The 18509-nt window shown below is 39.7% G+C and overlaps 2 protein-coding genes across 3 annotated transcripts in view; both read left to right on the top strand.

The window, feature by feature from the left end:
- mtmr2 (myotubularin related protein 2) overlaps nucleotides 1–10970 on the top strand; it is a 14581-nt gene extending 3611 nt beyond the window's left edge. For both annotated transcript variants that reach the window (XM_080013258.1, XM_080013257.1), the window contains exons 5-16: nucleotides 8–102; nucleotides 284–388; nucleotides 4762–4866; nucleotides 4954–5037; nucleotides 5253–5402; nucleotides 5496–5684; nucleotides 6420–6605; nucleotides 7522–7728; nucleotides 7854–7946; nucleotides 8042–8155; nucleotides 8670–8846; nucleotides 9329–10970. In XM_080013258.1, coding sequence (XP_079869384.1) covers nucleotides 8–102; nucleotides 284–388; nucleotides 4762–4866; nucleotides 4954–5037; nucleotides 5253–5402; nucleotides 5496–5684; nucleotides 6420–6605; nucleotides 7522–7728; nucleotides 7854–7946; nucleotides 8042–8155; nucleotides 8670–8846; nucleotides 9329–9493 — 1670 coding nt within the window. In that variant the 3' untranslated portion in view covers nucleotides 9494–10970. The remainder of the gene's footprint in view (nucleotides 1–7; nucleotides 103–283; nucleotides 389–4761; nucleotides 4867–4953; nucleotides 5038–5252; nucleotides 5403–5495; nucleotides 5685–6419; nucleotides 6606–7521; nucleotides 7729–7853; nucleotides 7947–8041; nucleotides 8156–8669; nucleotides 8847–9328) is intronic.
- Nucleotides 10971–11768: 798 nt separating this feature from the next.
- fam76b (family with sequence similarity 76 member B) lies at nucleotides 11769–18019 on the top strand. Its single transcript, XM_080014422.1, has 10 exons — nucleotides 11769–12204; nucleotides 13168–13232; nucleotides 13385–13439; nucleotides 13984–14139; nucleotides 14366–14541; nucleotides 14704–14754; nucleotides 14843–14920; nucleotides 15434–15569; nucleotides 15800–15901; nucleotides 16754–18019. Exons 1-10 carry the CDS (start codon nucleotides 12118–12120, stop codon nucleotides 16841–16843), a joined length of 996 nt encoding a protein of 331 aa, XP_079870548.1. The 5' UTR covers nucleotides 11769–12117; the 3' UTR covers nucleotides 16844–18019.
- Nucleotides 18020–18509: the final 490 nt, after the last annotated feature.

Below are 18509 nucleotides of genomic sequence, written 5' to 3'. Positions count from 1 at the left end.
TTTACAGCGAAAGATGTCACTTATATCTGTCCTTTCATCGGACCAATGAGGGGAACAGTGACTGTCTCAAACTACAGGCTTTTCTTCAGATGCATGGACAGGGTGTGTGTGTGTGTGTGTGTGTGTGTGTGTGTGTGTGTGTGTGTGTGTGTGTGTGTGTGTGTGTGTGTGTGTGTGTGTGTGTGTGTGTGTGTGTGTGTGTGTGTGTGTGTGTGTGAACAGAATTAACTTTAATTTACAAAATGATCCTGGTTCAGTCATTAACATTGTGTTGTGGCTTAAGGAGCCAGCCTTTGTGCTGGACCTGTCACTCGGGGTGGTGAGTCGTGTGGAAAAGATTGGAAGCGCGTCAAGTCGAGGTGACGTGTCGTATGGACTAGTGTGCAAGGTCAGTGCCAAATGTTGGAGTAAGTGGCGATGTCTACAATACTCTGTGAGCTGTGATGTGTATTAGCTTTTGCTCAGACTCAGCATGCTATAGCTGTGACTGATATATAAGTGTATAAACACACTGGGGAAATTTTGCGGACACAGATTAGCCCTAATCTAACACTAAATCATGGTTTAAAATAGTCTCAGACTTAGTCTTGGTTTTTATAAATCGGATTTCACAGAAGAATGCCTTTCAATCAGCGCCCCGTTCACTCAGCGCCCTGCCCCTCCCGGGTCCCTGTACAGGTGCCACTTGTGGGAGTCTCTGCCTACAGGTAAGGGTTTAGGGAGGGAGACGGAGTCCTTTCTGTTGTGGTGCGCCAACATGGCGAGAGTTTTTATTAAAGCATTGAACAGAACGGCTTGCTGGCCACACATATAAATAATAATGAATAATTATAAGAAAAATCTTTATTCGTAACCCGACACACCAACACTTTGGATGATGGCCAGTGAAATGTGGCCTCTGCATTTGACCCGTCCTGGCTTGTCCTTCCTCCGGGACGCAGCCAGGAGCAGTGGGCAGCATTCAACAACGCGCCCGGGGACCCGGTTCCATATGTCCATCGCTGGTCAGACGATGATGTGTGCATGTTTTTGGTGGGGGTGCCCCAGGCGGGAATCAAACCCAGGACCTTCTTGCTGTGAGGCAGCAGTGCGATGCACTGTGCCAGCGTGCGGATGATGATTTCGGGCGTCGGAGGAATAGCATTTCACTCTGGCTCACCAGATGTCCGTAACAACCCAAGTAATCCACACGTACACTGTCCACTTTATTAGGTACACCTGTTCAATTGCTTGTTAACACAAATTGCTAATCAGCCAATCACATGGCAGCAACTCATTGCATTTAGGCATGTAGACATGGTGAGGATGACTTGATGAAGTTCAAACCGAATGTCAATCAGAATGGGGAAGAAAGGAGATTTAAGTGACCTTGAACGTGGCATTGTTGTTGGTGCCAGACCGGCTGGTCTGAGTATTTCAGAAACTGCTGACCTACTGGGATTTTCACGCACAACCATCTCTAGGGCTTATCCATCCAACACCATCTCTGAACGCACAACACGTCGAACCTTGAAGCAGATGGGCTACAGCAGCAGAAGACCACACCAGGTGCCACTCCTGTCCGCTAAGAACAGGAAACTGAGGCTACAGTTCGCACAGGCTCAACAAAAATGGACAAGAGAAGATTGGAAAAACGTTGCCTGGTCTGATGAGTCTCGATTTCAGCTGCAACATTCACATGGTAGGGTCAGAATTTGGCGTAATCAACATGAAAGCATGGATCCATCCTGCCTTGTATCAACAGTTCAGGCTGGTGGTGTAATGGTGCGGGGGATATCTTCTTGGCACACTTTAGGCCCCTTAGTCCCAATTGAGCATCGTTTAAATGGCACAGCATACCTGAGTATTGCTGCTGAGCATGTCCATCCCTTTATGACCAAATTGTACCTATCTTCTGATGGCTACTTCCAGCAGGATAATGCACCATGTCACAAAGCTCAAATCATCTCAAACTGGTTTCTTGAACATGACAATGAGTTCACTGTACTCCAATGGCCTCAACAGTCACCAGATCTCAATCCAAAAGAGCACCTTTGGGATGTGGTGGAATGGGAGATTCGAATCATGGATGTGCAGCCGACAAATCATGTTAATATGGACCAAAATCTCAGAGGAATGTTTCCAACACCTTGTTGAATCTATGCCACGAAGAATTAAGGCAGTTTTGAAGGCAAAGGGAGTCCAACCCGGTACTAGCAAGGTGTACCTAAAGAAGCTTTATTTTCTGGCCTGTGTGTGTGTGTGTGTGTGTGTGTGTGTGTATATATATATATATATATATATATATATATATATATATATATATATATATATATACACACACACACATACATAAAGCGGTGGATATTTGTATTTAACACGTCAACATTTTTCTCAGTAAATATTTCTGATCGGGCTATTGACATGAAATTTTCACCAGATGTCGGTAACAACCCAAGTAATCCACACAAAGAAAATAAATCAAAACATATGTCCATAAATTACGTTATGTGTAATAACGAAACAGGGAAAAAGTATTGAACATGCTTGCTGAAATCTATTTAATACTTAGTAGAAAAGCCTTTGTCCGTAATGACAGCTTCAAGACGCCTCCTGCGTGAAGAAACTAGTCGCATACATTGCTCAGGTGTGATTTTTGCCCATTCTTCCACACAAACTGTCTTCAAATCTTGAAGGTTCCGGGGGCCTTTCTATGGACTCTGATCTTCATTTCTTTCCATAGATTTTCAAATGGATTCAAGTCAGGTGTTTGACTGGGCCATTCTAGAAGCTTTATTTTCTTTCAAGAAACCAATGGAGAGTTTCCTTGGCTGTGTGTTTGGGATCATTGTCTTGCTGAAATGTCCACCCTCGTTTCATCTTCAGCATCCTGGTAGATGGCAGCAGATTCTTATCAAGAATGTCTCGGTACATTTCTCCATTTATCCTTTCTTCAAATTTGTGAAGTCTGCCAGTATCATATGCTGAAAAACAGCCCCACACCGTGAGGTTTCCACCTCCAAACTTCACTGTTGGTATGGTGTTTATAGGGTGATGTGCAGTGCCATTTGTCCTCCAAACATGGTGTGTGCTCTGACATCCAAAAAGTTCAATTTTGGTCTCATCTGACAAGACTATTTTATCCCAGTATTTCATTGGCTTGTCCAAATGTTGTGCAGCAAGCTTTAAACGAGCCTCAACATTTTTTCTTTAGCAATGGTGTCTTGCGTGGTGAGCGTGCATAGAGGCCATGGCAGTTGAGTGCATGACATTGTTTTCTTTGCCAACTGTACCTACTAATTCCAGGTCTTTCTGAAGCTCTCTGTGAGTGGTCCTTGGACAACACTTCTAATTATTCTTTTGACTCCTCTGTTAGAAATCTTGTGAGGAGCACCTGGTCGTAGCTGTTTGATGGTGAAATGATCTTTCCACTTCCGGAAAATTGGCCCCAATGGTGCTCACTGGAACATTCAGAAGTTTAGAAATACGTCAGTAACCAATGCCATCAATATGTTTTGGAACAATAGGATTGCAACAGTCTTGCGAGAGTGCTTCGGGTTTTACCCGTCATGAGATGCTTCTTGTGTGACACCATGGTAATGAGAAACCTTTTTATAGGCCATCAATTAGGACTAAACCAGCAGATATTAATTTGCACTGATAGGGGGCAGGATCGCTACCTAAATACTGACAAATTTCAGCTGGTTTCTTGGCTTCCCATGACTTTCTGCACCTCCTATTCTTCATGTGTTCAATAGTTATTCCCAGTTTCATTCCACTTTATTACACATAACGTAATTTATGGACATATATGTTTTGATTTCTTTGTATGTGTGGCTTACTTGGGTTTTTACGGATCTGGTGACCATCAGAAATATATTTACTGAGAAAAATGTTGACGTGTTCAATACTTCTCCCCCCCCCCTGTGTGTGTGTGTGTGTGTGTGTGTGTGTGTGTGTGTGTGTGTGTGTGTGTGTGTGTGTGTGTGTGTGTGTGTGTGTGTGTACACTGGCATGCTATGCGGTGCAGTGATACACTATACAATAAATCTAAACATTTACTGCAAAAAAGAAAACATTGGCAATATCCAATAACTTTCAAATTTAGAAAGGTTTCATATATATATATATATATATATATATATATATATATATATATATATATATATATATATATATATATATAGAGTTATGAGAATATAAATATATAACATTTAAAAATAAATGTCTATATTGTGTATATATAATGTGCGTGTGTATGTGTGTGTGTGTGTGTGTGTGTCTGAATAAATAAATAAAAAAAAAAAAAAAATATATATATATATATACATATATATATATATATATATATATATACACACATACTCAGACACACACACACACACACACTCCCCATATATGCATATATGCATATATGGGGAAATTTCCTCCGATGAAAACGCGGCTTTAGTCGAGGACTTCCTAGTCTAGAACTAGTTCCTCTTAAATGAAGCAATATTTCAGAAAGTCATTTTTAGATTCTGGATTAATTTAAGTAGGATTAGTTTAGTCCTGATTTAGATTAAACCCTGTCTGAGAAACCACACCATAGTGTGAGATTACAAAAGCATGTCACAGAACAGTCTCTCGGAAGTTGTTAGGCATGTCATCCATCCATTGCAAGGTAGAAAGTCATAAGAGCTAGGGTGGGATTTGTTTAATTTCCTTACAAAGAAAGAAATGTACTGATCTTTACTTTGGGGTGTTAGCTTGACTGTGATATATTCCTCTGCCTCTCTCCAGGATATGCGTAATCTGAGGTTTGCACACAAACAGATGGAAGATTCACTCAGGAAGTCCATTTTCGAAGTTCTGATGAAATTTGCTTTTCCTGTTTCCAACGGGCTGGTTAGTGAGTCTTGCCTCTCAGCTGTACATTTACTGCAGCTCTGCACTGAGGACCATCTGAACCCCTTTCCCCTCTCCTTCCCACAGCAAATCTTTGCCTTTGAATATGGGCAAGTGTTTCCCGAAAATGGTTGGAAAGTATATGATGCTCTGTTGGAATACAAAAGACAGGTATTTTAAAATGACATTCATGCCCAACTCCTTCACTGGTTGCCGCTAGGGCCGTGTATAGTCAGAAAATTCATTCAACCAAAAAAAAGGTTTTCTAATATAAACGCTGAGTTAAAGGTCACTTAACATGTATGCTACATATAAAGACATCTCTGCTTTGTTAAAAAAGTGACACATTTACTCTTATTCTGGTGTTTCTGTTTTTTCCATGTTAGGGCATTCCCAACGAAAGCTGGAGGATGACGAAAGTGAACGACCATTACGAGCTGTGTGACACTTACCCATCGACCCTTGCGGTGCCCGTCAACATTCCAGACGAAGAGCTCCGGAGAGTGGCCGCCTTCCGGGCCAAGGGGAGAATACCTGTGAGTGAACTTCCACCTCTGTGGTCCATGACATCAGTTTGAGTTACTTCATGTGTCTGTTGTGTTAATGCCGCCTGGTACCGTGCCGTATAGGTGTTGTCATGGATACACCCAGAGAGCCAGGCCACGGTGACCCGCTGCAGTCAGCCCATGGTCGGAGTCAATGGCAAGCGAAACAAAGAGGATGAGAAGTACCTACAAGCCATCATGGACGCCAACGCTCAGTCCCATAAACTCTTCATTTTTGATGCCAGGCCCAGTGTCAACGCTGCTGCGAACAAGGTGAACAGTCTCACCCAGGTTGCTTCTAATATATAAGATATGAAGTAAGATTTGTTTATAGGGCCGTCACAATGATGGGGAAGCTATAGTTGACGATTGATTGATACAAATAATTGCTGTCACAATAAAACAACACACAAAAAATATTTTGATGGAAAGATATCATTTTACAATAAAATAAATAAATAGATAGATTTAAAAAAGATCATGATTAAGCTAAAATAATAATTCTCAGGTGATTATTATTGTTGAAATGGATTGTGACAGCGCTAATTGTTGAAAAAAAACAACTGTCTTAGGGCTTCGTGTTAAAATAACATATCAACACATTTTTCTTTTTCATTACCAATGCACCAGTAGTATAAAAACATTGATTTCCTCCCCTTGCATGTTGCTGACTCTTTATTAATACGTGCAAATAAAAATCGACCATACTGTTACCTGTCAGATAAACAAAGATCAAGACAAATAGGTCAATATAAAATCAGAATTTTCCAAAATAGATCAGTTATCTTAATTATACATTGTCATTTGTAGATACTTTCTTGTAAAATAGTTGATTTCATGGGGATTCATACAGTACCCTTAAAAAGAATACATCAGTTATAACTGTACACCACCCATTATCTTTTGTGAAATTAATCTTTCGCTTGCCACAGAACAGTACCCCGGCAGCTGGTGATTTTGTCCCTTGCTCAGAGACACCACCCCAATCCCTGTTCGCTTTTCTTCCAGATGAAGGGAGGGGGATATGAAAGTGAGGACGCCTACCAGAATGCTGAGCTGGTGTTCTTAGACATTCACAACATCCATGTTATGCGGGAGTCGCTCCGCAAGTTGAAGGAGGTGGTCTACCCCAACATTGAGGAATCCCACTGGCTCTCCAATCTGGAGTCCACACATTGGCTCGAGCATATCAAGGTAAACACAGACACGGTGGCAAAAGAAAAGGAAATTACGCGGAAAGAGGGGGGAGACTCAGACTGCATGGGTTAATTCTGAATAGAGAGTTGGGTTCTAAAGGACCAGTGTGTAAAATTTAGTGGCATCTAACAGACTTTGCAGGAATGGAATATAATATTCATAAGTATGTTTTAATTAGTTTATAATTCCAAGAAAATAAGACACGTGTTAAGCCCCGTGTAAGCCCCGAATAAGCCGAATAAGCCCCTTATATCTACATAGGGAGCGGGTACGCTTCAAGGAGGCCGCCATGTTACACCGCCATATCTCTACAGTAGCCCAGAGTGGACAAACCACACACTCTTCCTTTTCCTCAAAACTCTGTAATGTTACAGAGTGGTCTATCGGTCTTTGACTCTGCAAGCGGATAATAAAATATGTATCCTGCTGACACTAGCTCGCTCAGACATAATGTCTTGAGTAAAATTGTTTAGTTAGCTTGTAGCCACCGTAGCTTCTCCTATGTCGGTGGAAAGGGAAGGGGAGGTGGGGGAGGGTGGGTATTCAGTTTGTTGCAATCTCAGTGCTAGATGGCACTAAACATACAGCTCATTTAAGTCCTAAAGCATGCTTTACACCGAATCCGACAAACGACAGGAACAAACTGGAAGACTGTCCACAAGGTGTGAAGGAGCTTAAATGTTGAAGTGCAACAAAAATACCTTATATTCCTTTCTTTTGATATGCACAGCATACGTTCCATATACAGTTCCATGTCGCTCCTCCCCTGGTTTCCTCTCGTGTTCTCATTGGCTGTTCACCAATCGCCCGATCTATTTCACACTACATGATTTTCCGCCAATATATTAAAAAATGCTTGGAAAACACAGGATGTCTGTTCAACTTAAATTGGGCGTGCGTGTGTGTGTTTCAGCTGATTTTGGCAGGAGCCCTGCGGATTGCAGACAAGGTGGAGTCTGGTAAGACCTCGGTGGTGGTGCACTGCAGCGACGGCTGGGACCGCACTGCCCAGCTCACCTCCTTGGCGATGCTGATGCTGGACGGCTACTACCGCACCATCCACGGCTTCCAGGTTCTACTGGAGAAGGAGTGGCTGAGCTTCGGCCACCGCTTCCAGCTGGTAAACCGGCATGCACGCTACCTTCCTTTTCCAATATAAACATTGCTGGCCTACGAAACGGTGGTGAACATTTTGGTTAATGTGTGTGTGTTCTATTTTGTACTGTCTGCCTGTTTTTCTCTCAGAGGATCGGTCATGGAGATAAGAACCACACTGATGCCGACCGCTCACCAGTGTTTATTCAGTTCATCGATTGTGTCTGGCAGATGACCCGCCAGGTAATTGGTTATTTCCAGCACCAGAGCGAAATTAATCAAAGCATTTAATAATGTCTAAAGGAGGGTACTAATAATGTCCATTTTTGTTACTTCAGTTTCCGGCAGCCTTTGAGTTTAACGAATACTTCCTGGTTACCATTCTGGACCACCTGTACAGCTGCCTGTTTGGGACATTCCTGTGTAACAGCGAGCAGCAAAGGGTGAAGGAAGTAAGTCAATAATACTACTTGGTATACCTCTAACCCCTTACCCCAGACCTCTGACTCCGTCTCCTTATAAGATAAGATAAGATAAACCTTTATTAGTCCCACAACAGGGAAATTTGTACAGTTACAGCAGCAAAAAGTGGCAGCAGAAATTCGAGAGCATCAATAAAGAGTCGTAGTAGCTAAAAGTAAGTAAGAATCAGGCTAAGCACTATAAACAATATAAAATATATAGAAAATATAACCTAAGTAGAAACAACATAAATAGGAATCAGAGTAATGAAGAGTAATGAATCATCCCTAATGGGAAGTTTCATAACAAGCATCTTCCCTCTAAGGCCAGGCAGTTTGATGATTCTTCCCTCCTCTCTAAACCATGTTCTCAATATTGGTTCAAAAAGGTTGGAAAATAAGCGTGGTTCACAGTACCCACTCAGTCACTGCAGGGCGGTCGTGGGGATTGGAGTGCTTTGATGTGGAATTTGCCTTTAATCACCATAACCTTGTGTTTTGCTAGGAGATCACCAAAAGGACGGTTTCCTTGTGGTCCTACATCAACAGCCAGTTGGAGGAGTTTACCAACCCCCTGTACGTAAACTACTCCAATCATGTGCTGTTCCCTGTAGTAAGCTTGCGCCACCTGGAGTTGTGGGTGGGCTACTACATCCGCTGGAATCCTCGAATGAGGCCTCAGGTAAACTCAAGCACAACCTTTCTTGATTATTATCTTTTTTCTCCCTTTTGAGAAATTTGTAGGTTTTCTTTTTTTGGGGCTGCTCTGATGTTTTCATTCACCCAAATATCTGCTCGCCAATGCTTGTCTAGCTGCCCTGGAAGGGGGGTGTGGGTCATTTCTTAAATGTCCCTCCTTTTTCCCTTTGGGTATTTTGGGACTTTTTCCTTGCCCATCTAAGGGCTCAGGGATTAAGGGTTGTAGCATACCTGTCAAGTCCTCTGAGACATTTAACTGTGATAAATAGGCAAATAAACTTAACTTTACTTTAATTTAAATTTCAAGTGGCAGTGAAAAGGTCTTTAAAAATAACTAAGTTGAACTCTGATGATTTTCCTGCACTGACATCTGGTGTAAGATGCTGAGATTTTTGACAGATAATAGAGAAATCTCGTGTGGTATTATTTATCTGTTTAAATTATACGATTTATTTGATTTTTCAGGAGCCTGTCCACCAACGCTACAAGGAGCTGTTGGCAAAGCGCACAGAGCTCCAGAAGCGGGTGGAGGAGCTGCAGCGAGAGGTGACCAACCGCTCTGCCTCCTCCTCCTCCGAGCGGGCGGGCTCGCCCACGCGCTCCATCACCCCGGTGCAAACGTTTGTTTGACACTAATTTTACAGCAGGGAAAGGTCGCAGAAGCCTCATCGTATGCGCAACACAACATAAAAACAAACATGACAAACCCTGCATGTGTAAGCAACTCAATGTAAATCAGAAAATTGGATTTCTGGTGATTGTTCACCTTGTCGTGTCTCTCGCTGATAAATTGTGTCTCAGACCCAAGACCCCACTCACCCTGCTGTGTAGAGAACATGCAGCCTGATAGGAGAGAACTTTAGCATATCAGTGTACACACTAATTATTATTATCATTATTATTATTATTATAAGTAGTAGTAGTAGTAGTAGTAGTAGTAGTAGTAGTATTAAGCTTTACAATTAATAGTACATCTATGCCTTTTACACTTTTTTGAATCATTAGGTTTTAATTTAACTCTCTCCTTGAAAGAGAGATTTGCTTGAAAGCCAAGGCACTTAAGAAGAGTGCAAATGCATATTCCTAGACATTTTTGTGAAGGTAGAACAAAGGAAGTATTGACAAATGACTAATAACTTGATTGTGTGCTGTAGGGGTCTTAAAATACTCAATAGACAATTATGTGTGAGTGCATTTTAATACAAGATTGTATATGTTTAATTAAGGATTAATATCTTACTGGTTATCAATATTTATTCTTTTGCCTTTTTTATCATACTGTGTCACTTCAAGTGGGTGAAGATCACAAAAAGCAATAATCCATTTAAGATAAGTGAGCTAGAGATAACATTTGTCCCCATAAGTAGCTGGTTGCTCAAAGGGTTGTAATGTACATAAAATATTTTTTGCTCGTGCAGAATTAAAATGGGATTCAACTACATTGGTAAATTTTTTGCGGGAAAAGCAGAATAACTTGAACAACTTTTTTTTGTTGTTTAAGAAGGCTGTTCACTATTGTGAAAGCTGAATAGAAGCCTGTGCCTTTTTTGAAAGACACTGCACCTCACACTGAATACTGTCTGTCAGTGCAACAATCAGGGAGGTTTTCTTGTGTTTACATGATTATTTAAAATGGACCCAAAGCTCCACTTTCAGTTGTGAGCGGGTTCTGATACGTAGTTTGTGTCTTGAATACCAAACACTCCAGTTTCTTTGTAAGCTTTGCTTCATGATGCTCCGTTGAAATGAAAGCAGAATGCCAGCGATTGTAGTGGCAGAATGAGAATGACACAATTTTGCCGGGTGCATTTACATGTACTAGGAATTTGTCATGGTGATTATTGGTGTGTGTCTACAGACGATTAGCATTACACAATAAGCTCAACAGTCTGAGAAAAAATAAAATACAATAAAAAGTAAGTATGAAATAACATTTGCCAAATATACAAATAGCTGGAAAAAAAAGTGACGCAGCGTGATGCAACTTGAAGGGTGAGGAATAATGAACTTTTATGATCACAAGCTATAGGCCATGGGTTATATTCTGTATTTGCATCAGCAAAGTCAGATAATGGAATCCTTACATTAATAAAATTGCTGAACCGACTCCATATTTTTACTGTTTTTATTCTTCAGAAGTGTAACCATCCTTGGTGCTTAATGCATTTTCTCTACTGTACAACAATGCCCTATTTATTTTTTACTGTATGATAAATACAGTAAAAAATAAAAATAACTTGATGAATGCTATATTTATAATTTATTATGCTTCCTGGTTGTTGCTACAATTTAGGATTCTGTATAATCCTGAGTTCACAATTGGAGCATTAGAACTATTCGTACAATATTTTGCCTTCAGAACAAAACTTAAAAATAAATCACATGTTTAACTAAAACAAATTAAATTAAATTAAATTAAATTAAAACCTGTTTCAATCTTACTTATTTAAATTCATTACATTTAAATTATTTTTAGAATTTATTATTATTATTATTATTATTACTGTTATTATGATTGTTATTATTATTATTATTATTATTATTATTATTATTATTAATAATAATAATAATATCTTTTTTTATTTCAAGGAATTCCTTGAAATAGCTATCAGACTAATTCTCTCAAAATAAATGTAGTGTAATGTAATACGAAATTCAAGGAATTCCTTGATATCATAATTATCAGACAGTAATTCTCTAAAAACAAATGTAATGTAATTGCAACAAAACTGCCTCGGGTGATAAATCACAGTCGTCGTCGCTTTTAGTCTCGTTTGAACCGCGCTGGACGCTTGTCCTTCCCGCGCTCTGATTGGCTGAGCCGTTTAAAAACGGGATGTCGCGTTACGCGCTCCTTCCTCCTGCGGTTGGTTGTTGGAGGCCACTTCCGGTGGAATGACGACGGCGTCGTTACCAAAAAAAAAGAAAAAAAGAACGAACGAACGAAAACAGGAAAAATAGATTTCTCTGTGCGGGCCGTGGAAACTTAGTTCACAAATATTAAGTCGACAGTTATTGTTAAGTGTTCACTAGCGTAGTGAGTTATAAGTTTACTACACAACTACACAGGGAGGGTGTCGATATTTATAGAGTTTATTGTTCTTCACCCGCTGCTAAAGCTAACCCAAGATACCCGCGGCTAACCAGCCAGCTTCCTAGCATCGGCTTCTGCTAGCCGAAAGGGAAAACCAGCGGGGTGAATGTCGGCCGGCCTGCCTGTTTAGTACGACGGGTACTTTATCTCTCCTTGGAGAATGGCAACCTCGGCTCTGTACGCCTGCACCAAGTGCAACCAGCGGTACCCGTTCGAGGAGCTGTCGCAGGGGCAGCAGCTGTGCAAGGTTGGTACCCGAGGCTGGACATGAGTGGGTATATGGGTCTGGAGATGTGCTGGGGCCGGATATGACAACAAGAGACAACAACAAAGTGAGAGATATTCTGGGGTTTGCAATGGTGTATTTTTGGGTGTAATGTTGTCAGGACAGCTTGCTTTAGATTTTGTAACGGCTTGTGTTTCTCCACATTGGAAAAACGAAACTGGGATTGCTACCAAGTTGCACTACCCGGCTGTTGGAAGTAATTCTATTCAGTCAAATACACGGCGCAATTGGGTTTATTACCTAACATATGAGGTGTTTTTTTGCCTTTGCTTCCTAGGACATTACAGCCCTCGTGACTTCTCTGATATCAGGAAACGCAGTAGTTTAGTTTAGAAGTTTAGTTCTACAGATGCAGGATTCATTGAAAATCCATTCGAACACTGACAAGAACTGTTGGCCATCATTTCAATGACCTCCATTGATGCTTGAGGACATTGGCAACATTCTCTTGTGTCACTCCAACAACTTATTGGATACGTTCTTATTGTTATGTGCTTCATCATGTTTCTTCACTTCAGTGTTTTATTTCAATTTCCAAAATTAAAAGATGACATGGCATAACAAGTTTATCTTATATAGCACATTTCATGCACAATGGACATTCAAAGTGCTTCACAGAGGCATAAAATATATAAAAAATCAAACAAGAATATAAGCTTAAAAATCAAAACCTAAAATCAGATTAAAAACCTAATAAATCCTAGAGATAACAGGTTGAAGTGCAAATTAAATTGGGCCTCCATACTTAATCAGGACTCAAACGTTTTTGTTTTTATGTCAGTTACATCTCTTGCAATAAATGTATGTGAGATTGTATTTCAGGGTTAGGTTAGATTATGCGCATGTAAAATGTTTGACCTGTACTCTACTTTATCAGTGTTATTTACATATTAAATGCATTAAATTACTTTCTTTATACCCTAGGAGTGCCGCATTGCGCATCCCATAGTGAAGTGCACATATTGCAGATCTGAGTTTCAGCAGGAAAGGTGAGACTTTTCAATACTGACTGACTTTTCTTCTGCTTAGTGGTGACTCTCAGCCTGTTCTTATGCTCGCATAAAAGTCCATGAACACATTGTTCATGGTCTTTGAGGCGAGACGTTGATTTTTAAAAATCTTAATTATTTTTTTTTTACAGTAAAACAAATACAATCTGCAAGAAATGTGCCCAGAACGTAAAACAGTTTGGAACAGTAAGTGACTTGTTACTCTTGTTTTTATGAATTCCCAGAATGCTTAAGGTGATTTTTACATGTAAAGTTGTTTATGGTTATTGTGGTTGTATTGAGTGACTCTGTTTTATTTTTCAAAGTCGCAGATTTTAGTGGACATTTAATTGTCCATATGAATAAATTGCAATGAAGAATTTGATGGGATTGTCACAATCAGCCTGTAGCAGTGTAATAATACACATCCACATTATAAAGAAGAGATTTATTGACATTTAATATTGGACTATAACATTTTGGGTAGATGATTCCTTTACCTCAACTGATGAAAACACACCTAAAAACATTTTATTTGTTATAATATTTGGTTAAAATCCCCCTTAAATTATGAAGGAAATGCATGCCTAAATCCTTGATTGTGGAATCTAACAATTATACAATGAACCTGGTCAGCTCAAATTCAAGAGATTATTTGTCACATTCTTAAATAATTGCAATCAAACATTTATGTAATAATTGGGACTGCTTGTTCCTAATAAGTTGTTGTTTTTCCTTTTCTCCCTTGTAGCCTAAACCTTGCCAGTACTGTAACATCATTGCAGCGTTCATTGGGACAAAGTGCCAGCGCTGTACTAACTCAGAGAAGAAATATGGTCCTCCCCAAACGTGTGAGCAGTGCAAGCAGCAGTGCGCCTTTGACCGAAAGGAAGAGGGCAGGAGAAAGGTATCAACTGACATGCTCTTAACTTGTACATGCATTAACATGAAATTATATTTAGAAATTAAATCACACAAATCCATTGTGTGTCCAAATCCATTGTAACAAACTAAACATTTCTCTCTGTGCGCAAAGATAAAAAAAAATAAGGATTTAAGTTTTTAATCAACAATTAAAATAGTTGGAAAACTAAGCATTTCTTGGGTTTTGTGTTGTGTTTGTGTGTTTCCAGGTGGATGGGAAGCTCCTGTGCTGGCTCTGCACTCTGTCTTACCGCCGTGTCCTCCAGAAGACGAAGGAGCAGAGGAAAGGCTTCGGCTCCTCCAACTCCTCATCCCTGAACGAGAAGGACCACCACTCCAGGCCGCACCACCACCACCAGCACCGACACAGCAGCCAGCACCATAAGTAGGTTCAATTTGTTCTGTGAGAACGTGTCCTGTCTTGCATTTCTGACTTCTACTTTTTCTACCAGGACAGCACCAACCAGCGCTAATCACCTGTCGGTACTGTCGTTTTTGCTTTATCTTTATTCGAAGACATCAAGAACTGAAACGTTTGTTATTGCAGGCTGAGTGGGAGCTTGAGTCCTGAGCAGGAACCCGGATTGTGGAAGCAGAGGTAGGCTCCAGCTTCTTATCTTCTAAAAACAAAAATCACGTTTACTTTCTTATTTCATAAGACTTCGAATACTTTACATTTTTTGCAGCCATAAATCGTCTTCAATCCAAAAGGAGACTCCAAAGAAGAAACCAAAACTGGAGATGAAGCCATCCAATGGAGACAGGCAAGTGAATAGTAAAACAATAGCACATTATAGAATAGGCTTTCCTCATATTGTTAAAGGATAGGTCTTTTCGAATTGCTATTTTTCAACCTAAAATATTGGTTTCCATCGTTTCTAACCGTTGAATGCCCAACCTCACTCAATGCTTTACCATTAAGAAACTTACCACTCTGCTGCATCTTCTCACTGTGCTTAAATTCAGTCCAATGGGGCAAACATTGGCAGATTTGAAGAACATTAATCTCCCTTTCCGAAATGTGAAGTTCACATTATAGTTGCACCTGCATTAGTGTATATCTTTACGTGTTTGAATAACAGTAATACATTTTATCTAAAAATGTTCGCTGCGCTTCATCCAAAGCTTAACTTGGCTACAGTGGATTGCCAGTAGGAAGCGGCATAACTCCCTGTTTCTAGTCTCTTGCGATAGAGGAATAATTAAATTGTTGTGTAAGAAGATGACTGGTCTTCCTGTTGACTCTTCTTTCATCTTTTGTTGTTTATTTTTAACAGTAGTTCCATCACCCAATCTATGGATTCTGGCGGAACAGACAACTTCATTCTCATCAGCCAGCTGAAAGAGGAAGTGATGTCACTAAAAAGACTTCTGCAGCAAAGGGATCAGACTATTTTGGAAAAGGACCGCAAGGTGCAGTCTCCACTTCACATCTCTAAGCTCATATGTTTTCAACTTAAAGGCTAGGATAGGCAAGTTTATTTGTTGAGCATATTTTATACCCAAGGGATTTCGGTAATTGGGTTTGGTGACGTGTCAAAATTTTCCTACCGACCACCCAACAAAACCCAAATCCAGCAAAACGCATAACTTAACTTTCTCCATTAAAATTGATAGATGGATTCATTTATTTTCTCCCTCAGCTCACTGAGCTCAAAGCAGACTTTCAGTACCAGGAATCCAACATGAGAGTGAAAATGAACAACATGGAAAAGGCCCACAAGGATGCTATGGAGCAGCAGCAGGTGAGACTATGATAAAATTCATGAACCATTTCATGTTTTTGGTTATTGTCTGCATTACAGTACTATGACCGACTTTCTTGGTCTTAATATCCACATTGCTAATGATGGCTGAAGGTAGCTTTGGGTAACATAATTGGTAGCCTATGATGCATGCAGGGCAATAAACCAAGATGACAATTTGAATACTAGCGAACAATAAATTCTCCTCATAGATTATATATTATTATTCACATATTAAAAATAAATCGGCTGATGAAGGATATTTTAGCAACTTATACTACCGGTAAATATCCCCATAGTAGTATTACTACTACTTCTTATATTCTGACTATTTTTCACTTTGTTTAAAGTGAATACTATACAAACCTAAAGGAAACGTATAAATAAAGCCAATTTTCTTAGTCTTCAGCTGCTGATTTTGACACTGGCTTGAAGCAACATGCAAGACTTGACTTGCTTTTCAAATAACATGGAGACGTCACAGCATTCCATAACACATTCTCACTGTCACCTGATTTCAGATTGACGTCACATGTAAATGAACCATAAATATATTTGACAGTCTGAATACAAGGATTCAAGAGGGTAATTTGTCACATACATATACATACCTTCATACATATATGCAGTGAAATGTCTTGAATACTGGGGAATATATACATATATTTGTCTCAATTATCTTAGCTAAATTACAAGATTTCAAAGGTGTGACACCGTTGGCAAATACAAAGTGTTTATGTTTGCATTTTCCCACATGCTGTTATTGAGAAGTCAAAAAGTATTAAACAATTTCATGATTTGGAGCGGATTTAACTTTTAACCAAGTTTGCCTTTTTATTTATTTTTTTTCAGGCAAAGAACAGAGACTTGATGAAACAAGTTGCTGCCCTCTCGAAGGGCAAAAAGTTTGACCGAACAGGAAGTTCCCTGTGTTTGCCCTAACAATAGGCCCAACAGTCACGACTATTGATGGGTTTGTGAAGCCTTGTGAAGCTTTGGGGCTTTCTTTCGGTTTGTGTCGGAAAAAAGAGCCGAAGCTTTGGGGCATTGGAAACGCAGAGCACATTGACACCTGGTGGTTTGCAGGAGTCACAGCAGCCCATGTAATCAGGAGAGGGGAATTCTGATACGTTTAGTTTCAGTTACAATTTCATATGTGCGCAATGTTCACTCATTAAAGTTCTCGAATACACGTTTTTAGTATTTTATCTGTATGGGACAGCGCCAAAATTTCAAACCAATCACACCTCTTCTAGAGGTTTGTTCACGTTAGAATGTTCAAACGTTATCAGTCATGTGATAATGGTAATCCAATACAAGCTCTGACGCACTGTCGAACCAGCGTGCTTCACCGGAGTGAATCAAGTATCAGTGCATCGGTATCAAATGTCCCATCCCTAGTCACGACACGGAGCGGCTTCGTTCTTGCGACACCTGGGTTGCCTCCACTCTGTGCCATCAGAATTGGCTGTTATTCATTGGTTAAAAGCCAGAGACCATGTTAGATGTGGAAGTCACATGTTGAATCAAACTTTCAAGAAACCATCCTTTTTTTATTTTTTTTATTTATTTAACCCTATCTTAACTTTTTATGTTTTCTCACAACTTGCTCTACAATTTTCCCAAATAAGTCCTATTTTCTAAGCGGACATCACGGTAGAGAAGACTGTGCTCATCTATACAATGTATGCAAATATGGGAATGGTGTTGTTGAATAGCAGAGGGGGGCTCTCTGTCTCACCACGAAAACAACCTTCTGTTTCTCTTTATCGGAACGATTGTAATACTGCATGATTTACTGCCATATACCCGTTGGCATTGTGGTCTCATGTACTGTTAGATTCCTTCTCCCTATCCCCTTTTAATTCGTTTTTTACGAATCACTTGTAAAAGTGTTGCCGGGTTCAGCCGTTGTATTTAAGCTATCGCTTGTATCTGTTTTTGTGAGTATGTGTACAGTATGGCCAGATTAATTGAACACATGTAGATTTTGCTTTTTGAAGGATCACACCTATCACCTTGTATTATCAAACTGGTTTCATACTGTGGCGTACAGGATCACTTTTGTACTCTTTTCCAAACCCAATGTTTTAGAAATATTAAAACTGGCTAAAGGAGCCCTGTTGTTTTGTCCTTTACTGTTTCAGAGCCTTTAAAAGCAAGTTTTGTTTAATGACCTTAAATCAACTTAATATGACTGCAACCATAAGAAGATTAAGTAAATTTGCACCATACTTTCATGGCATCTCTTCATCAGCAACATATGACATAAATATGTTACAGACTACACATAAAACAAAAAAGGTATTTTCCAGACATATATCGTAGGACAAATTTTAGGTGAATGTATTCTAATAGCCTCTTACTTAATGAGGAATTCCCATGCTGCTGTAGGGTGAATTTGTAATTTACTAAACATTTCAGAGCTACGATGGTAATAAGACAAGTCAGTCAGACAAGACAAAATATATCAGCATCCAATATTGTTAATCTATCTGTATAGCACATTTCATAACATGTGGCTGAACATGCTTTAAATTAGAAGGCAATCAAATGGTAATAATAAAAACCTATGCCATGTTGTTACTCAGTTAAACACTTTCAGAGA

Source organism: Zeus faber (genome assembly GCF_960531495.2).
Source record: "Zeus faber genome assembly, chromosome: 14".
In the NCBI taxonomy this organism is placed as follows: Eukaryota; Metazoa; Chordata; class Actinopteri; order Zeiformes; family Zeidae; genus Zeus; species Zeus faber.
This window is presented reverse-complemented; position numbering and strand designations above follow the sequence as displayed.